At 41.9% G+C, this 20013-nt stretch overlaps 1 protein-coding gene across 2 annotated transcripts in view; it reads left to right on the top strand.

Moving 5' to 3' along the window:
- Positions 1-19545, top strand: part of deptor (DEP domain containing MTOR interacting protein) — an 81414-nt gene extending 61869 nt beyond the window's left edge. For both annotated transcript variants that reach the window (XM_033019188.1, XM_033019187.1), the window contains exons 6-10: positions 6828-7010; positions 11266-11403; positions 12453-12523; positions 13042-13146; positions 18110-19545. In XM_033019188.1, the coding sequence (XP_032875079.1) occupies positions 6828-7010; positions 11266-11403; positions 12453-12523; positions 13042-13146; positions 18110-18238 (626 nt within the window). In that variant the 3' untranslated portion in view covers positions 18239-19545. The remainder of the gene's footprint in view (positions 1-6827; positions 7011-11265; positions 11404-12452; positions 12524-13041; positions 13147-18109) is intronic.
- The last annotated feature ends 468 nt before the right edge of the window (positions 19546-20013 follow it).

Below are 20013 nucleotides of genomic sequence, written 5' to 3'. Positions count from 1 at the left end.
GTGGACCAGCACTAATTGCTGTGGTAACACTTGTTATAGTCCTCCAGTCTGAAAACTGACACTATCACATGTCTGCCTCCTACATTCGTCAATTTTGTATCCAACCGGCAAGTTTGCCTTGACTCCCATGTAATCTAACCTTACAGTCCAGCCTGCAATGTGGTGGCCTTGCTAAAGTCCGCGTAGGCAATAACAATCAGGCTGCCCACATCAATCGTCTTGGTTACCTCTGCAAAAAAATCTCAAATTGTTAAGCTATGCTTTCCCACGCACAAACCCATGCTGATTATCACCAATTAGTTCTTTCCGTTCCAAGTACATGTAGGTCCTGTCTCTCGGAATCCTCTCCAAATACTTAATTACCACTGATGTTCGGCTCACGGTTCTGTGGTTACCAGGTTTTTCCTTGCAGCTTTTCACAAATAGAGGCACAACATTAGCCATCCTTCGGTCTTCCAGCACCTTGTCCAAGGCTATCTCTCCACTGCAATTTCTTTCCCAACTCTCCACAATGTCCTCGATGCACTTGACCAGGTTCTCGGGGATTTATCTACCTTATGGGCCTGTCCCACTTACGCAACTTTTTCGGCGACTGCCGGCACCCGTCATAGGTCGTTGCAGGTCAGCGAAAACTTTCAACGTGTTGAAAATTCAGCTGCGACCAAAAAGACACTACAACTCTTTGAGTAACTGAGGTGACTACTCACGACCATACAGGCGACACCCTGGCGACATGTCGCGGAATGAAGCCTGTATGGTCGTGAGTAGTCGCCCAAAGAGTCGTACCTTGTTCTAGATTTTCAACATGTTGAACATTTTCGGCGACCTATAACGGGTGCCGGCAATCGCCGAAAAAGTTGAGCAGGTGGGACAGGCCCATTAATGCATTTAAGACTCCAGCAGTTCCTCCTGTGATGTGCACTCTTCAAAACATAAGTACTATTTCTCTGCGTTACCAAGCAACCACATTTATCCCCCACAGTAGCCGACAAGAACTATTCACAACCCACCTGGCTCCTGGAACTGAAGATTAGACATTGTTGATCTTTAAGGGGCCTCAATCACTCCGTAGTAATCGTTTGCCCTTAATACATGTGGATTCTTCTATACCTTATCAGCGAAACCCATCTAAAGTCCCTTTCATGCCTGCCTGCCTGATTCTCATTAAGTGAATCCTACATCCCTGTAAGTTAAAGGATTCACATGGTCGCAGCTGCCTATGCCTGAAATGCCTCCTTTTTCTTGCAGCCTGGCCTTTAGTTCTGAGGTATCAAAATCAGGAGCTCTGATTTCCTTTATTTTTCCATTTCCTCTTTGCTCCATTTATTTCCTTTGATCATTCCCAACATCAGCAAACTGTAGCACCCTATCACTGCCATTTCCTAATTAACTGACTTGTTTGTAGTGCTATGGTTTGATGTTCTAACTGGTCTCCTATAAAATATTTGAGGAAATGTTTTCTTCAAATCATTCACAAAAGATTTGACTTTTAATTCCGTTATTGTCAATATTGGAGAGCTCAGCAGGAATGCTAAAACTGGTACAAGGATGGAATTTAAAGAGTTGTTCGATTACCTAATTCTGAAATCAATGTTCTAGAGACGGCATTAATGATAATGTTGAGCAGTTTCTCTTTTCTTAAAGTAGTTTCATTAAAATGGTGTCGTACCAGCTTCAAAGTCGTCTTGTTGAGTCTCATTGTCTGTAACTCATTTTCACCTAGCACACCGCTAACAATGGCTTGGTTCCTTTATTGTCATTACTTTTTTGCATATCTTTCAATCATTTGTTTTATATCTCTACATCACCGTCTATAATAATAAATTTTATTTTTGGGCGCCTTCCAGGAATCTCAAGGACACCTTACAGAGATTAACAGGAATAAAAAACATATAATCAGAAAAAAATAAATAATAAAGACATCACAGAAACACAAATTAAAAACAGAATTCAGTCCAAAAAACAAAAAATCTAAAACACAATGTGAAAAAGAGAGCAGCGGCAGCTAAAGCGCGCCAGCGTCCACTCTCCCTTCCGACAGCCATCTTGGACAAAGACTAACAGGATTACCATACAGACAAAAAATCATCCCCCCCACAATGAATACCACTGTGGGGGAAGGCACAATGTCCAGTCCCCAACCCCAAGTTCACCCAAAGTCAGGCCTATTGAGGCCACCGCTGTTACCTCTACGGAGGCCCGATGTTCCTGGCCGTTCTCACCGGGTAATCTTGCCCCGGCGTCGGGAGAGTCCTCTCAGCGGCTGGGCCACCTGGAACGGCCGCTTCCTAGCTGGAGACCGCGGCTTCCGAAGCCGACAAGGCCGAGCCGGCCTGGAGCTCCCAGGCTCCCGATGTTGAAATCGGCGCCGCCTGCACCGCTCCGCAGACCCGCAGCCCGGAGGTGTCGAACACGGCGGACACAGCTCACCGGAGCTCCAGCGCGTCGATCCAGCGCGGCGACCCAGGCAAGGCATCGCCCGCTCCGCTCCGCGACAGCGCCCCAGCGCTGCGCTGCCACCGAGGCCGAGGTGCTGGGCGGTCCCCGCCAGGAAACGGTGCTCCAAGCCCGCTGGTAGGCCACAAGGACGGGTCGACGGGCAGCCCGGAGAAAAAGCTGCCTCACCGACCAGGTAGGGACCTAGAAGCAAAATTGCCCCCTACCCCCACATTAAAAAGTCCATTTCTCCAACGGACGAAACACAGGACTTACTAAAAACTTTTTTAAAAAGCGAAGTAAATGGACGGCTGCTGGTTAGCAGCCGCTCCCCAAGATGGCTCCTCCTCCCTCTCATATATCTCTCATTTCCCTTTCCCCTACTCTCAGTCTAAAGAATGGACTCGACCCAAAATGTAACATTCCTTTTCTCCGGAGATGCTGTCTGACCTGCTGAGTTACTCCAGCTTTTTGTGTTTATGCCTTTGAGAGTGACAGTCCTGGTAGATTTGGCTATGCTTTCCCACATGAATGATAACATTTGACTGGATCAAGGAACTGGCCCTAACTGACCATGGATGTCAGGGCTAAGTGGGAAAACATCAAAAGGGTGGCGCAGAGGCAGAGTTGTTGCCTTACAGCGAATGCAGCGCCGGAGACCTGGGTTTGATCCCGACTACGGGTGCTGCCTGTACGGAGTTTGTATGTTCTCCCCGTGACCTGCGTGGGTTTTCTCCAAGATCTTCGGTTTCCTCCCACACTCCAAAAACGTACAGGTTTGTAGGTTAATTGGCTCGGTAAATGTAAAAATTGTCCCGAGTGGGTGTAGGATGGTGTTAATGTGCAAGGATCGTTGGTTGGCGTGGACCTGGTGGGCTGAAGGGCCTGTTTCCGTGCTGTATCTCTAAACTAAATTAAACTTTTTTATTCAATGTTAAAATAATTTCAAGAAGAAAATCTAAATTGACTGTTTGATTCTATGTAGTCCAAACGACCTGAGCAAAACAGGCACAGGTGTAGGTTACCTGGCACCTCAATATAATTATATCTATCCCAGGCTTCAGCTCCTCTTCGGCACCAGAATCTCTTAGATATCAATCCCCCGATCTTTCAAAAAACATCTACCTCCACTTTAAATACTCCCTTTGAGCTTGTGCCCACAACTTTCTGGACGTTCCAGAAATTCACCATTTACTACCCTCCTTGGTTTAAAAGACTGGCGTTGTTATCTTGAAATGATGCTCCTTTCTTTGAGCCTCTCACTAGTTAAAACACACTCAACTATCAGATCACCCTTGGTTCGTGTATTTTCAATTAGATCTCCCGCACCCCCCCCCCCCCCCCCCCCCCTCCCCCCCCGCCCCAAATGCTGCCATATCATTTGCTGGGCAAGGGAACTAATAAAAGATCGGTGACATAGTGTGCCATATTTATGTAGCACTGTCCCATGGTGGTTTGCAAGAGCAGAATAATAAAACTAAATTGTACACTGAACCATGGCGGAGATATCAGGAGATACGAATAAAAGCTTAACAGGTATGTTTTAAAGTGAACCTTGGAAGGAAGAGACGGACTTTGTTCTTTAGGGTTAGTGACAGTGAAAGAGTGTCAATCTTGAATTTACTTGCAGAGGTCGTTTGGGAGAGTCTGTTTGCTGGTAAGAGGACAACTGACAAGTGGGAGGCAATCGGGATGAAACAGATCCGTCCGTGAGTATATGAAGTGTAGGAGAACACTTAACAAAGCTTTCAGGAGAGCAACAAGGGGCATAAGATGATCTGGCAAGCCTGGAACAAGAATGATCCAAAGAGATTCTGCATGCATATTACCAGTAAAAGGGTGGCTATGGGAAAGATAGATCCCCTAACGATCAGCATAGCTGTCTTTGTGTTGACCTGGGATTCCCAACCTTTTTCGTCCCGTTTACCCCTGGCAACTTTAATAGCACATAACAATGTTATTTCACTTATTTATGAACAACTAATAATGAACAGATACCGTTATACCAGAGCCAAACACAGTCAGTCAATGAGAAAAAATTTGTACAAATCCAGAATCAACAGATTTGCCCTCTGGATAGGTGACATTTACCCCCGTGGTGGTGAATTTCCCCCAGGTTGGGAACCTTTGGTGTAGAGCAACAAGAGATGGGGGAGATACTTAAAGAACACTTCGCATCAATTTTTAATAAGCCAAGATCATGGAAACTGGAGAATTGAGGCATACAAGTTGTGATGTCGAAGATCATATTTAAATTACCAAAGAGGAGATGTTGGCTGTTTTAAAGCACATTCAAGTGGATACATCCCCACGGCCAGACCAAGGGCATTCTCAGACCTTGCGGTAAGCTAGGGACAGAATTGCGAAAGACATTGTAGAAATATTTGCATCATCATTATCCGCAGGCAAAGTTCAAGTAGAATGGAGGGTGGCTAATGTCATGCATTTATTTAAGAAGGGCATTGAGGACAAGTTAGGAATGACAGGCCAGTGAGGCTGGCAACAGTGTTGGGAAAGTTGTTAGATCAGATTCTTAAGGACACAACTCTGCCAGAATTTCTAGGCGTGGACTAATCAGGAATATTGGCCAAATGGAACTGGCCTAGATTGCCAATTTGCTTGGCACAGACAAATTGGACTGAAGGATGTGTTTCCACACAGTTTAGCTCTGACTCCAAAGGGGTAGAAATGCAGAGATATGATGGAATTTGAAGACCTGGAGTGGAGTTGGATAAGAGATGGGCTATTTTCAAATGGAAGGAAGAAATTGTAACATCCACTGGCTTGAGGGTAGAAGTAGTGGAAAAATGAATGGCACTAAAGCCCAATAGGCCTCCGGAGGTTGATGGCCTCAATACAAAGGCCTTAAAGGGAGTAACTGCAGAGTAACTCTTAAGTTTTGAGGAGGGGGTGGTAGAAGTGTAAAGGGGTAAATTGTGTAAAATATGTCCAAAATAGCAAATGTATAGCCCTTACTGTATTGAGGCAGAGAGACTAAAGGCAGAAAACTATGGGCCAGTTAGCTCCGTTGACAGAAAGATGCTGTGGGCTGTGATCAAGGAACAAGTATTTAGAAAGTAATGTTGTCTTATTGTACTAATGTTGCCTTAATGTAGTCTAACCGAGTTAACATGGTTTGGTGAAAGGAAAATTGCATTTGACCTATTTCCTGGAAGTCTTTGATTATAACAAGCACGGTACAAAGAGGGAAACCCACAAAAAGCTAATGTGCTTTGGGTGACAAATGGCATATTGACCTTTTATTGTTTGCGGGTTGAAGTTTAGGAATTAAGCATTTTCCTAATTGTACATGGTGTAGGTGAAGTGTCGCCTGCAATAGCGTTCGCAATATATCCCCTTATTTAAGAAAGGATATGGTCCTGAAAATATTTGCTTGCTAATTCCTGCGATGAGAATATTGCCCCATCACAATTGACTATGGAAAGTTAGACTATTCTTTGGAGTTTGTAAGAATGTAGGTTTTTTTTTTTTAAATCTATAAGATCCTTACAGAGTGTGAAACAGAGGTTGATATGTTTTCACCAGATGGAGAGTTCCAAAGGAGGGAATATAATAAGATTTGGGACCCAATCATTTGAAATTGAAGCACAAAGAAACTACTACTAGCAGAGGATGGCAAATCTCCTCTCATTCTCGACCCCAGTGGATTCTGGAAGTTGGAGCACTAAAGGCTAGTCGAGGTAGGCGAACTTTAAAAAAAAACCATAAGGAAATTTGAGGGCTGAGGAACTGGCACAAGAGTTGAGGCCTGGAGCATATCAGCCACAATAATATTGAATGATGGGACAAGCTTGAGGGGATGAGTGGCTTTCTCCAGCTCCTGATTTCTTCTGAACTTGATGATGTAACATCGTTAGGTTTTGCAACATCTTTAAATGTTTGCCTGGTTCAGGCAATGGAATCAGTGTGGAGTTGGTGCCAAAGTTCAAAGATGATTGGGGTTCCTGGTATTCGAAATATTTTGTTTTGAAATCTTATGGTTAAGACTGATTGGGTTTAAGATTTCAGTTTTGATAAGCACCATCCACCTGGAATGGGATTTTTCAACATTCGGCACAGCAGCACAATGTACAAATAAATGATTTAAAACACCAAAGGAATCATCTGACTCAGTTGAAGGCTGGTATGTTACTTTAAATTAGTCCAATTTTGACAACCACTTTCTAGTTATGAAGTTCAATCTAGAAAACAAATAACTAAAGAAGCTTCTATTGAAACAGTCATTTGATTATTATTCCTGATTGTGTTTCCATGGTTTCTGCCTTGCATTAGCTGTTTGTTCAAGTTTCGATTTCTGTTCATGCCTTGATGATCAGTCTGTGTACTACCAGTGTAACTAATTCTATTGCCCTCTCCCATTCTGTACACAGTGGCCAACAAACACCACTTTGTGGATGGTAACCTCTTGTACCAGTTCCGCATGAACTTTCGCAGAAGGCGACGGTTGCTGGAGCTGCTGAATGAGAACGTGCCCTTGGAGCCTGATAGCCATGAAAGCCCCTTTTGTTTGCGCAAGCAGAACACTGACAATGCCAACTCCAGCTTCCAATCAGGTAAATATGATCTGCTCTGTCATTTATGGTCCAATTCAGTGTTCACAACTATTGCTTGTCATGATCTGAATTTATCTGACCTTGGTTACTTCATTAATCATTCAACATCCATCCTCTGCAATGCGTTACATTTAGATAGCTTGTTTCAGCAGCTCACATCATTTCTACATTTGCACCCTTTATTTTGCATCTTTTGTTGAGTTGCACATTCCAGTTTGACTGATGAATTTGTGTAGAATTTATTTTATTTCTCTTCAGTCACCCCCACACCTCCATCTCCTCTCTTCTGTACTCTTCTTAGCCAAACCAAAGTCTCTATTAACCCAAGTCATTTTTACGTCAACAAAAAAATAATTCTATCAATAATCCTTCAAATGATGTTAAGGATTTACAGTAGTCTCGTCTATTTAGTAGTTTCCAATTCTACAAATAATCCAATTTAATGATGAGCTTTATATTCTAAAATTGGTTAAAACAAAGTGATTTCAAACATGCCTGTTCTGTTTCTCTTGTTTTCCCTCTTTATTCCCAAGATTTTACTTGAGAATGATATACAGTTTTGCTTTAAGTTCACTTCCGAAACCAGTTTCTATAGTTGTGGTGGAAGAGCTGATCTGCCAAGGCAGCATCTGGTAGAAACCTATCTCGAACATAAAACATTGTCAGTTCTTCGGAACATGAAGCAGCTGAGATTCTTCCTCTGAAGCTATTGCAAGGGTTCCGTTCTCAAAGTAGGAATTGTCTCCTGAGAATCTGAACACCAAATGCAAACAAATTCTAATCGAGTTTTGTTAGTTTCAGTGTATAGATTAGACTGTGAACTAAGGGATTTGAGGCATCAGGCATCTAGTGTCTGGTACTGTAGTAATAGATATTTTTGTAATGAAGGGTTCATAGATTGGATTTCTTTTTGGTTGCATTCTGTTTTGCTATTCCATAAGTAATTTGATTTGTACTCATTTTATTTTACTGCTGTTTCTTGAAATGAAACACTCTCTAAAGGATTATTCTTGCACAGATTATTTTGAACATACTTGTCTTTGCTCTGTCAATGTGTAGCACAAACTCATGAATATGAAGACACCAGAAGTTTGTTTTCACAGCCCGCATGTGGCCTCCTGGGAATTTTGTGTCTGATTTTGTCATAGCAGTGCTAATTGAACAGAGCTCCAAAATATATGTGGAAAGCTGCTCACAGGGAATGTATTATAAAGGCATTACGAAATTAACAATCCTGTACTTCCAGTGGCACCATACAAACTTGATGCGAGTTTCTTTCTAGGATCTCAGCTGCTGCAGACTAGAAAAGGTTATCTGGACAGGTATCAGCAGTGAAGATTCTGGGTGTTTTAAAGGAGAAATTTGAAGTAATGAACATCAATGTATTTTATGAATGGGGCGGCTCTGGGGAGTGTTGTAGAGCAGAGGGATCTAGGAGTGCAGGTACATGGTTCCTTGAAGGTGGAGTCGCAGGTAGATAGGGTGGTCAAAAAGGTATTTGGCACATTGGCCTTCATCAGTCAGAGAATTGAGTAAAGAAGTTGGGAGGTCGTGTTGCAGTTGTATAAGACGTTGGTGTGGCCACATTTAGAATATTGTGTCCAGTTCTGGGCACCGTGTTATAGGAAAGAGGTGGTCAAGCTGGAAAGGGTACAGAGAAGATTTACAAGGATGTTGCCAGGGCTAGAGGGTTTGGGCTATAGGGAGAGGTTGAGTAGACTAGGACTTTATTTCTTAAGAGCACAGAAGGATAAGGGGTCATCTTATAGAGATGTGTAAGATCATGAGAGGAATAGATCGGGTAAATGCACACTTGCCCAGCGTTGGGGAATCTAGGACCAGAGGACATGGGTTTAAGGTGAAGGGGAAAAGATTTAATAGGAATCTGAGGGGTAACTGGTGGGTGTATGGAACGAGCTGTCAGAGGAGGTAGTTGAGGTTGGGGACTATCCCAACATTTAAGAAACAGCAGGTACATGGATAGGACAGGTTTGGAGGGATGTGGACCAAACGGGGGCAGATGAGATAAGTATAGCTGGGACATGTTGGCTGGTGTGGGCAAGTTTCCACACAGTATCACTCTATGACTATGTCTGCTTGATCACATTGAATGGCGGTGCTGGCTTGAAAGGACCGAATGACCTACTCCTGCACCTATTGTCTATTGTCTGCTTCCTCCCCGTAGTAATGGATGGAATTAAACTTTAAAGGAGTAATGAGAAAGCTGGATGTGCTTATAGTAAACAAGTGCAAGGCATGCGTTCAAGGTTGCTTCAGGAGGTTGAGGAAGAGCTCATTTACCACAGTGGGTGCCAGAATCCGGGTATTGGAACTTTGCTCAAAGCATAGTGCAAGGACTTGCCAGGCGACCGCAGGCCAATTATTACACCATAGTTGTGGGTTGGTTGTGAGATACAGCGATCAGAGAAAACTTTAAAAATAAATTAAGATCTTTGTGTTGACAAAGGATAGGCAATTAAATTTGACTGCAAAGCAAAAATCTGCAGATCAACAAAACAGATCTACTGGATTAACTCTGATAGACTACTGACCGACATCTAAGATAAACCCACTGACTCCCATGGCCATCTGGACTACACTTCTTCCCACCCTGCTTCGTGTAAGGACTCCATCCCCTACTTTCAATTTCTCCGTCTACGCCGCATCTGCACCCAGGATGAGGTGTTCTACACCAGGGCATCGGAGATGTCCTCATTCTTCAGGGAACGGGGTTCCCCTCTTCTACCATAGATGAGGCTCGCACCAGGGTCTCCTCTATACCCCATAACTCTGCTCCCACTGTGATGCATGAAAACAAATATTGGCAATGGTGAGGGATGAAGGCATCCATGAGTAGTGTGCTGGTGATGGGCAGATTGAATAGGTTGGGTCTGGGAAATAAATTGGTTGAGGGCTAAGCTGCATGTGTAAGGACCTGGGTAGATCAGAAGGGGGTAGAATAAGATAAAGGAAGAGCAGAGGAAATTGGAAAATTCAACATTCATGCCATCAGGTGGCAGAATACCAAGGCAACTGATACTGGAAATGTGAAATAAAGATGTTTTTCAGTGCACTGCAAATCAGGTCGCATTTGTGGAGAGGGAAACAGAGTTAACATTTCGGCATTTTTTCAAGATTTGCTGTTATTTACTAAACAAAAAAATTGTGTTTAATTTTTTTGGTGCATCAACTGAAAGGACATGCAGTAGCTGCTATCTGCATGGATTTTAAAATGGTTTTTAGAAAGTCTCACATAACAGTCTGGCTGGCTGGCTGGACTTAAATCTGAAGTAATTAAAGGGTCCGTTTTAGTAAAAAAAATATAACGGTAACAGTTATTTCTTTAGTTGAGTTTAGTTTATTGTCACGTGTACCAAGGTATAGTGAAAAGCTGTTGTGTGCTAACTAGTCAGCAGAAAGGCAATGTATAATTACAATTGAGCCATCCACAGTGTAGAGATACATGATAAAGGAAGTAACATGAATAATGCTTTGTGCAAGGTAAAGTCCAATCAAAGATAGTCCGAGGGTCATCAATGCGGTTGATAGTTCAGGACTGCTCTCTGGTTGTGGTAGGATGATTCAGTTGCCTGATAACAATTGGGAAGAAACTGTCCCTGAATTTGGAGATGTGTGTTTTCACACTTCTATGCCTTTTTTCCCACGGGAGAGGGGAGAATTGGGAGTGACGGGGTATGACTCGCACTTGATTATGCTGCTGGCCTTGCCGAGGCAGCGTGAGGTGTAAATGGAGTCCATGGAAGGGTTTGTGCGATGGTCTGGGCTGCGTCCACAATTCTCTGCAATTTCTCATGCTCTTGGATGGAAGTGTTCCCAAACCATGCTGTTGCATCACGATAAAATGCATCTGTAGAAGTTGGTGAGAGTTGTTGGAGACATGCCGAACTTCCTCGGCCTTCCAAGGAAGTAGGGATGTTGGTGTGCTTTCTTGGTCGTTGCTTCAGTAGGGGTGGTCCAGGAGAAGTTGTTGGTGATATTTACACCTCGGCATTTGAAATTTTCAACCATCTCTACTTCAGCGCCGTCACTGCAAATTGGGATGTGTGTACCGCTTCGCTTCCTGATGTTGATCAATATCTTCTTTGTCTTGCTGACATTGAGAGAAAGGTTGCTGTCTCAACACTAGGTCATGAGGTTCTCAATCTCCTACCTGTACTCCCTCTCATCATTATCTGATATCTGGTCCACAATGGTGGTGTTGTCTGCAAATTTGACTTTTGCTCTGCTTGTACAGTGAGTCCGACAAAGGATATGAAGATAGTCTCGGCAGTCCGGCGATGTAGTATGAGCAGCAATTGCAGCAGCAGTGGTTACTACAGCAGTAGTCCAACCCCCAACAGCAGCCCTCCTGTCTTATCCAATCCAAAGTCAGGTAAGGACATACGTCTGTGCAACATAGCAAATTCCTCAAGATGCTGCAAATTGGAAGAGAGGGAAGAATGCCTTTAATATCTGCGGGCATTGTCCAAAGTGTTTTGTAGTTTATTAAATAATCTATGCTAGTGGCTGCTGCCAAGTCGTAGAATAGACAACCATGAATTTTCACAGGGCAAGCTTCACTCAGAACAGCATAAAACAGAACCGTACAGCACAGGAAGAAGCTTCCGTCAGCAGCAGCATGATAATGATCCAATTAATGTTTATGAAGTATGTTGAGGCATAAATATCAGGTGATGTCGGTGATAACTTGCTTGCTGTTCATGTGAACTATGGTTTATTTTACATCCATCAGAGGCAGAATCCAGGGGTTTGATTTAATAGCACATTCAAATGAGGACACCTTTAACATTGCCACACTACTCTACAGGGAGTTGGGCGTCAGCCTGGGTAGTCCTCAGGAAGGTCATAAACAGTGATGGAAATTAGGGTTACGCAGGGGGACGGCGTTCCCCTAGTTTTCCGTTTCCAGTTTCCAACCTGTGCGTGAATTCGCAGCTTTATCCTGCGCTACTTCATCCATGGGCGAGCGAACGGGCGGACAGATAGATGAAAGCAACAATCATAGACTGCATATTACCCCAAGATCTAAATGTCATCCTCTTTAGCAGGCCAGGCATTATCTGCAGAAATATACCTTGAGTTAATGTATCGAAGTTAAGAGTTCTGACAAGGTCTTTGACCTGAAATGTTAACGGTTTCTCTTTAGCATAGATGTGGCCTTTCTAGCAGTTTCCACTGTCCGGCCACTCCATCGAGAGATCCGAGCTCCACAAACACTGCTTAGCTTTCCAGTTTGTTCTTGCAGCTAGGTTCTTCTCATTTTATGCAGCCACAAGGAACAGCAGATGCTGGTGTACAAAAAGAGACATAACTTCAAAGATGCTGGAGTATCACAGCATCACTAAAGAAGATGTACCTAATTTCATAACTTAGACATTGAATTGAAGACACTGACTTTGAATTCTGCGTTATTTATTTCAGTGCTAAAGAGGCCAGTAACTACAGAGGAGCTTATAACCCCTGGAGCACCATTTATGAAGAAGACAATTACAGTAAGTCCTAAATATAAATGACATACAATACTCCACTCAACTTTAGCCTGTAATCATTACACTCTCTAATTGTATAAAGCTTTCAACTTTATTACAGTTGAACAAATCTCAAGATTCCAATGCATGTAGAACAAAATATAGAAATGTTATTTTAAATTTTCTGAAGAACGTTCTCGACCGGAAACAACACCCATTCCTTCTCTCCAGAGATGCTGCCTTACTTTGAGTTACTCCAACATTTTGTGTCTATCTTCAGTGTAAACAAAAATCTGCAGTTCCTTCATACACAAAATGTTATACTCGTAACTTTTTGTGTTGGCTATTAAGGAGCATTTCTCAAGGCATGTTTTGAACATTTTTTTGCTTTGATCATCAGAAGAGGTGGTGTCTGTGTGAATTTGGAAAACCAACGTTGGGAATGCAGATGTTGGTTTGAGTAACGTGCATCTTTTTCTTTAAAGCCAGCCTTTGGTTCCGGATTTAATGTCTTTTTTTTACAAAACTTGGCTGTTTTTCAGATTGTTGGAGATGCAGTTGGCTGGGGATTTGTTGTACGTGGAAATAAACCGTGCCATATTCAGGCCGTGGATCCCAGTGGTCCTGCTGCTGCAGCTGGAATGAAGGTAATCTCTTTCCTGGCGCACACTAAGTACAGATGGCCAAATGTTGAAAGTTTCAGAGAATTCCAAGTTTGTGCTATGGTTGGATTTGTTTTGAACTTTATACTGCAAAAGGATGACACAAGGCCCTATACAAACTAATTTATAGTTTTGTTATGAAGATGATGCAGAAGCAAGAATGGAACAGTTTTGTTACAGACTGGCATCATAACAATTACCTAGAATTACCTGATCCTTTTGACATAATTCCCATATATTCATGAGCAATTGTTAACATTCTGCAGATATTCCGATAAATGATCCCTGAGTGGAAAATGTAGAGAACTAGCAATAGGATTAGGCCATAAGGCCCTTTCGAGTTCGCTCTTCCATTCAATACAATAATAGTTTATCTTCAATCTCAATATATATTCCTGCTCTCTCCACATTCCCCTTGATATCTTTTGCATTTAAAAATCTCTCTTTAAAGACACAGCAATTTGGCCTGCATAACCATCTATGGCAGAGACCTCCACAGATTAATTGACTGAAGAAACATAGGGATGTTTTACCCTTGTCTCCTGGGACTCCTTGTCTCCATGGTTCTAGATTGGCTGGTTCGGGGAAATGTTTCCCTGCCGCCAGCCAGTCGAACCTTTGTATCTTTCGATAAGATATGACATTGTTGTTCTAAATACCAGTGAGTGTAGGTTGAGTTGACTTGATCTTTACACATCCAGCAGTTCCTCCATCCTAACAATGCCTCATGAACATTCGCTGCATTCCCTCGAGAACAAATATATACTTTCTTGGGTAATGAGAATAAAACTGAACATGGTGCTCTAAGTGTGGTCTCACCAAGGCTCTGCATAATTGCAGCAACATCTGCTTACACCATACTCAATCCTCGTGTAGTGAAGGCCAAAATGTGCCACCTTAATTGTGTGCCCAAATTACATGTTTGCCCTCAGTGACGTGTGTGCAAGGGTACCCAGTCCTTGTAGATTCATATTTCCCAATCTTTTTATCTTTTGTCCTCTTGACTCTCTGATTATTTTTTTTCCCACCAAAGTCACTAACTTCACTTTTATCTTGCTTGTGCAGCAGCGGCCATGCATTTGTAAGGTCATAAGTGATAGGAGTAGAATTAGGCCATTTTGCCCATCCAGTCCACTCCGCCATTCAATCGTGGCTGATCTATCTCTCCCTCCTAACCCCATCCTCCTTCCTTCTCCCCATAATCCCTGACACCCGTACTAATCAAAAATCTATCTATCTCTGCCTTAAAAATATCCACTGACTTGGCCTCGATAGCCTTCTGTGGCAACTTTGTCCACTTGCTCAACTTGTTTAAATTGCCTTCAAGCCACCTTATATCCTCCTCACAACTAGACAAAATAGGAACAGAGTATGACCGCTATGTTGAGGCCTGCTATGCAGTATGATCACAACTGATCTGTTCCAGGCCTCAACTCTTCCTTGCAAGTTCCACATAGCACTAAATTCCTTGAAATTAAAAAAAAAAAAGCTACATCCTCTTTAAATACCTCCTGCAACCTTCTGGGTTAGAAAATTCTGTAAATTCACCGTATAGCACACGGTATACACACACTCGCGTTTATTCTATTATTTACAGTGTACTATGTTTACATATGCTGTTGTGCTGCTGCAAGTAAGAATGTCATTGTTCTATTTGGGACACATGACAATAAAACACTCTTGACTCTCTTGATCGCTTGTGAAAAGAATTTCACTTGCATTTCATTACAAACTTAGAAGTGTTGCATTTAATACCTTTGTGCAAAATATTATTATATGTTGCGAATGCAGGTAATTTTAGGGAAATTAAATAATTTCAAGAAATTTCCCGGCAGGGTAACCCTTCCCCAACTGCGCATGCGCGGATACCCAGCCCACAGCGCACGCGCGGTGAGACATGAAGGGATTTGGGGGGGAAACATATTTCGACCATCTGCGCCTGCGGAGTTGGGGGAGGCCCGTCGGCCGCGCACAATTGGAAAACGGATGCAAAATGACGCTGTCTCCCCACACGTGCGCAGTGGGCCGGGTATCCGCACATGCACAGCTGGGGAAGCCATAAATTTCAGGAAATACCATTAAATCCCGGGAAGTTTGGAAGTCTATTTCAGGAATTTTTTTTTGAGGTGTTGGAGCACATGCCTTAGCACTGATCCTGCACTGTTCCATTTCTCACTAACTGCCACCCTGGAGAAGACCTATTTATTCTTGTCTGTAGACTAATTTTCAATCACTAGACTACACCGTTTCAACTGACCCTGTAGTTATCCCCTCAATCAAATCCGAGCAGTAGCTTTGCAGTTTTAGCCTACTGGACTAAAGTTGGATATTATGATATCCGAATATCAAGCATTAAAGCACTACATTCACATAATTTTCGCTGTTCCATATTTTGCCTTTGGACACTACTAGCTTTTTTACACATTATTTCTGAAGCCTCACAAAGCAAATGTGACCCTCCTGCCAGCTTCAGAGTTGCAGTGGCTCTGAAAAATACAAACTAATTTATGAAAAATGTACAGCCAGCTGATAAAAGCCTATCTTCACAGTTGAAAGAGCGTCGCATGGATGGGATTAATAATAAAACTGCTTGCTGGAATTTGCAAGCAGTGGACGTTAAAATTCTAAAAGAATGAGAGACTAGTGTAATGGAGGGTTTTTCAGATCGGATGCCTGTGATCAGTGGTGTTCCATTGGGGTCAGTGCTGCCGTCACTGTTGATTGTCCTTTAGCAACAATGTGGAAACAGTCTCTTCAGCCGACCGAGTCCAAGAGGGCCATCGATCACCCGTTCACACTAGTTCTATGTTATCCCCCATTCCCTACAAATTCAGGGCTGATTTAGTTTTTTGTTTAGTTTTGAGATACAGCACGGAAACAGGCCCTTCAGCCCACCGAGTCCGCGCCGACCAGCGATCTCCGTACATTAACACTATCCTACACACACTTTTTTACAATTTTACAATTTTACATTCGCTCCAAGCCTATTAACCTAAAACCTGTATGTCTTTCGGGTGTGGGAGAACGTACAGACATGCACCCGTAGTCAGGATCGAATGACGACGGGTATATAAAGAGGCGAAGAAGGCTTATAGCAAATTTGCCTTTGTTAAACAGTGCATTGAGTACAAGAATTATGATGCCCTGTTCCATCTGCTGAAGATATTGGTGAGACTGCCCCTGAAGTATTGTGTGCAGTTCTGGTTATTGCACTGTAGGATGGATGTGATTAAGCTTGAGAGCATTAAGGAAAGATTCACAAGGATTTTACTGGGAGTGGCAAGCTCGGGTTAGAACAAGACGGAACAGTGTTGGGACAGAATAGGCTGGGACTGATTTCCAACCCAGAGCAAAGATAGTTGAGAGTGACCCTTATATAAGTTTATAAAATCATGAGGTGTATAGATAGGATTGGGCATAAATAAGATAGATTATCAGTTTTATTTCCCAAAGGTAGGACAGTCTAAAACTAGATGGCATAAATGTAAGGGGGAAAGATTCACTATGAGAGGGGAAAGGTTAGATGGGGATCTGAGGGGCAAGCTTTTTGAAGTGGTGCGAGTAAGGAAGGTGTTGCCTGGGGAAGTGGCGAAGGCACGTAAAATTCCAATGTTTAAAGACTTTTAGCCTCCTATGTGGATAGGGAAGTTTTAGAGTGATATATATGGCCAAATAAAGGCAAATGGGACTAGGTCAGGAAGATCCCTTGGTCGGCATGGACAAGTTGGGCCGAAAGGACCAGTTTCCATGCTGTATAACTTTTATTATTTTATTTTGGATGCTTTTGACTCCTCACAACACTGAGCAGATAATGCCAGGTGTCTTTCTCAGAAAATAATGTGAGTTTCTCATAATATTTATGCACGTTAAAGGGCCTGTCCCACTTTCATGACCTAGTTCACGACCTTTTTTACTCGTGGACATTTTTCATCATGCTAGAAAAAACGCCCCTACCTACTTGATGCCACGAGTACCTACGACTAGCATCACGGCCTGCTACGATCTCGTGACGACCATGCTGCGAGTATGAGTCAAGGCCAAACTCAGCAGAGGTCGTGAATTAGGTCGTGAAAATGGGACAGGCTCTTTAGATGGTTTAGATAGTGCACTGCTTTATCATTTGCCAAGAGCAGTTAGTCTAAGGTTTGGGAAAGTTTCTGAATTTAGCAAAAGAATAAACATTGATAAAGGTAGGAGAAGTAGAATGGAAGAGTAAACTTGTGAGGAGCACAGACGGCATAAGCTTCTATGTAAAAGTTAGCATATGTCACTATGGGCCACATTGCAGATTAAGGCAGGAAAGATTTTGAATTAAGGGATAAAGAAATGGCAGAGCAATTAAACAAATATTTGTCAGATTTTATGGAGGTTGAGACAAAAGCCTCTGGGAAATGGACAGCAACTAGATCGAGGAAAGGGAGAAACAGAACGAGAACTCGTGTATAAAAATACTAGAGAAATTAGTGGTCATAACCCTTGATTCCTTAAATATCCAACAATCTCAGGAATAAACTAGAATAAGATTAGTAAATCACTCTCTCTGTTACCAGTATATGCTTAGGTTGTGAAGTCCCGAACTGTACACAATTTTCCAGGAGTGGTCCCACTGGGGTTCTGTTTAATTGGATCAAGACATCCTTCCTTGGATGTATGGTGGACTGTGAGAAGCTGCAGTGTGATATGGAATGGGGATAATGAATCTGGGAGGATATAACTGATGGTGAGGTCAGGCACAAAAAAATAGAGCAGAGATTTTTTTAATTATTTAGGTTTAGAGAGACATGTAAATCGGAATGTCCTTGAATTACAATGGTATAAAATGGCAGCTGATACTGCTACAGACACAGTTTATTGTCAAAGATTTACCTTCACCTGAAATTAGAAAATGGCTCTGCCTTTGAAAAATATAGTACTAAACTGAAATATCATTTGTTTCAAATTTGTTTAGGTTCGGCAATTTGTTGTTTCTGTGAATGGTCTGAACGTTCTACATGTGGACTATAGAACTGTCAGCAATCTTATCCTTACCGGCCATCGCACCATAGTAATGGAGGTTATGGAGGAAGTTAACTTCTGAATAGCATTCGATCATTTGGAAATGTGCTGGCAATCAAGGTGGCTTTGGGAAGGCATATGAAACTGAAGGAAGGGAAAGTACACCGCAACTCCTCTGGAGTAAAAGATTGCCTTGTTTTTATAAACTTTAATTTGCTTAGAACTGCCTCATTGTTTGAATATTTAAAGTTTTCTAAACACTGGATCTAGTATGTGCTTGGCAATGCGCTTGACCTGATGACGTGAGTTGTGTTGTTGTAATATATTAGACACTTAGCATGTTTGTGACCGTTTTTTCCCTCATTGTTTACAATGGGATGTAGGATGGAATTAGATGTTTTATTATAAATGTGGATGAAATACCTCAACTCCAGAATAATATTTTGTTATATTTTGCCAACCAAATACAAATTGCTCTCGCTCTCAGTTCACGCCCTCTGCGTTCTAAATTATTCCAACAATAAATAAATACACACGAGGTACACGCAAGAATGTTTTTCTTGTTAGGAAATGATGGAAGGAGGCGTTCTAAAATTGGAACTCCTGCTGACCACAATAATACCTGACAAAAAATAGTCTGAAAACTCTTGCATTATGAACTTAAAACTACATTTTAATCTTCCCTCTTCCTTCATCATGGTTGTATTAAATGATGCAATTTAATGGCAATAATCATTATACAGCAAATATTATTCCTTTAGAAAAAAATTGCATTATTTCATGCAATGATATTCTGGGCACATTTCTCCAGCTTCCTTTTTTTTCAGCAGGAATGGATACAAGTAAACTTTAAAATGAACTAAATGTAGAAATTATCTCCTTTGGATTGTTTGAATTTGAAATGCCAAAGTTTTAATTGGCAATGGTTAAGTGAATGTTGGGAAAGTGGTTGTGTATCTTCAATAAAGGGGAGAAAATACTGTGATAAATGTTGCTTTACATTTTAACATATTCATTTGAAAGTATGTTCAATTATATCAATGTTTACTATGTGTCTGCAGTTCCTTGTGTTTGCAATTTTTTGTGTTCAATGTTTTTGGTTAATGGCTTTTGCTTTCTTGAGCTGCGATTTAAATTTTCTTTTTCTCCCAGTAACTGATTTACTTAAAACGATGGTGCACCTTGTCGCCTGTATTTACCTCGGTCTAACAGTTTGTGCAGGCACATTTTGAGGCTTTGAATAAATTTGATCGATCATGTATCTTTGGTTGAAGTATTTAGCTCAAGTGGGTTGTGATAACCCAATAATACAGATTTTCAAGCCTTTCTATAATAAGGTTATCAGAACTAAGAAAAGAACATTAAACATATTGACTAACTTGTTTTAAATAGCTTGTACAGCAATTATTTTTTTTCTTGCACAGAGGTGACTTTTGTCGATTGAAAATTTTCATGCACTGGCTATGTTTCGTGTTGTGAATTACTGCATTTCAAAAAAGTTTTGAAGAAAAAATAATTATGAGTTGGATCTGTTCATATAACTATAAAAAGCATTGAGAATTGGTTTACCATTGTACTTCAATGAACTTGCAGTGTTAGCAGTGCTCACACTCTGTCTATACAATACTGTGGTCGTTTGGTTTTGTTGAAGTCAAATTTTGTGCATAGCAATATCCTACAAGTAGCCAGCAGCAGTGAAGACTTGTAATTACTGTAGAGGGGGAGTGTTAGTCAGGCTGCTGGGAGAACTCTGCCCCTCCCACTGCAAATGGCGAATGCAGGATCCCAGTGTACAACTCTCCAAATGAGACCTTGCATCCTCCAAACATGTTGATGCGAAGATTGTGCTCGTCAATA

This window comes from Amblyraja radiata, chromosome 4 (genome assembly GCF_010909765.2).
Source record: "Amblyraja radiata isolate CabotCenter1 chromosome 4, sAmbRad1.1.pri, whole genome shotgun sequence".
NCBI lineage: Eukaryota > Metazoa > Chordata > Chondrichthyes > Rajiformes > Rajidae > Amblyraja > Amblyraja radiata.
Note: the sequence above shows the minus strand (reverse complement) of the source record. Positions and strands in the feature narration are given on the sequence as shown.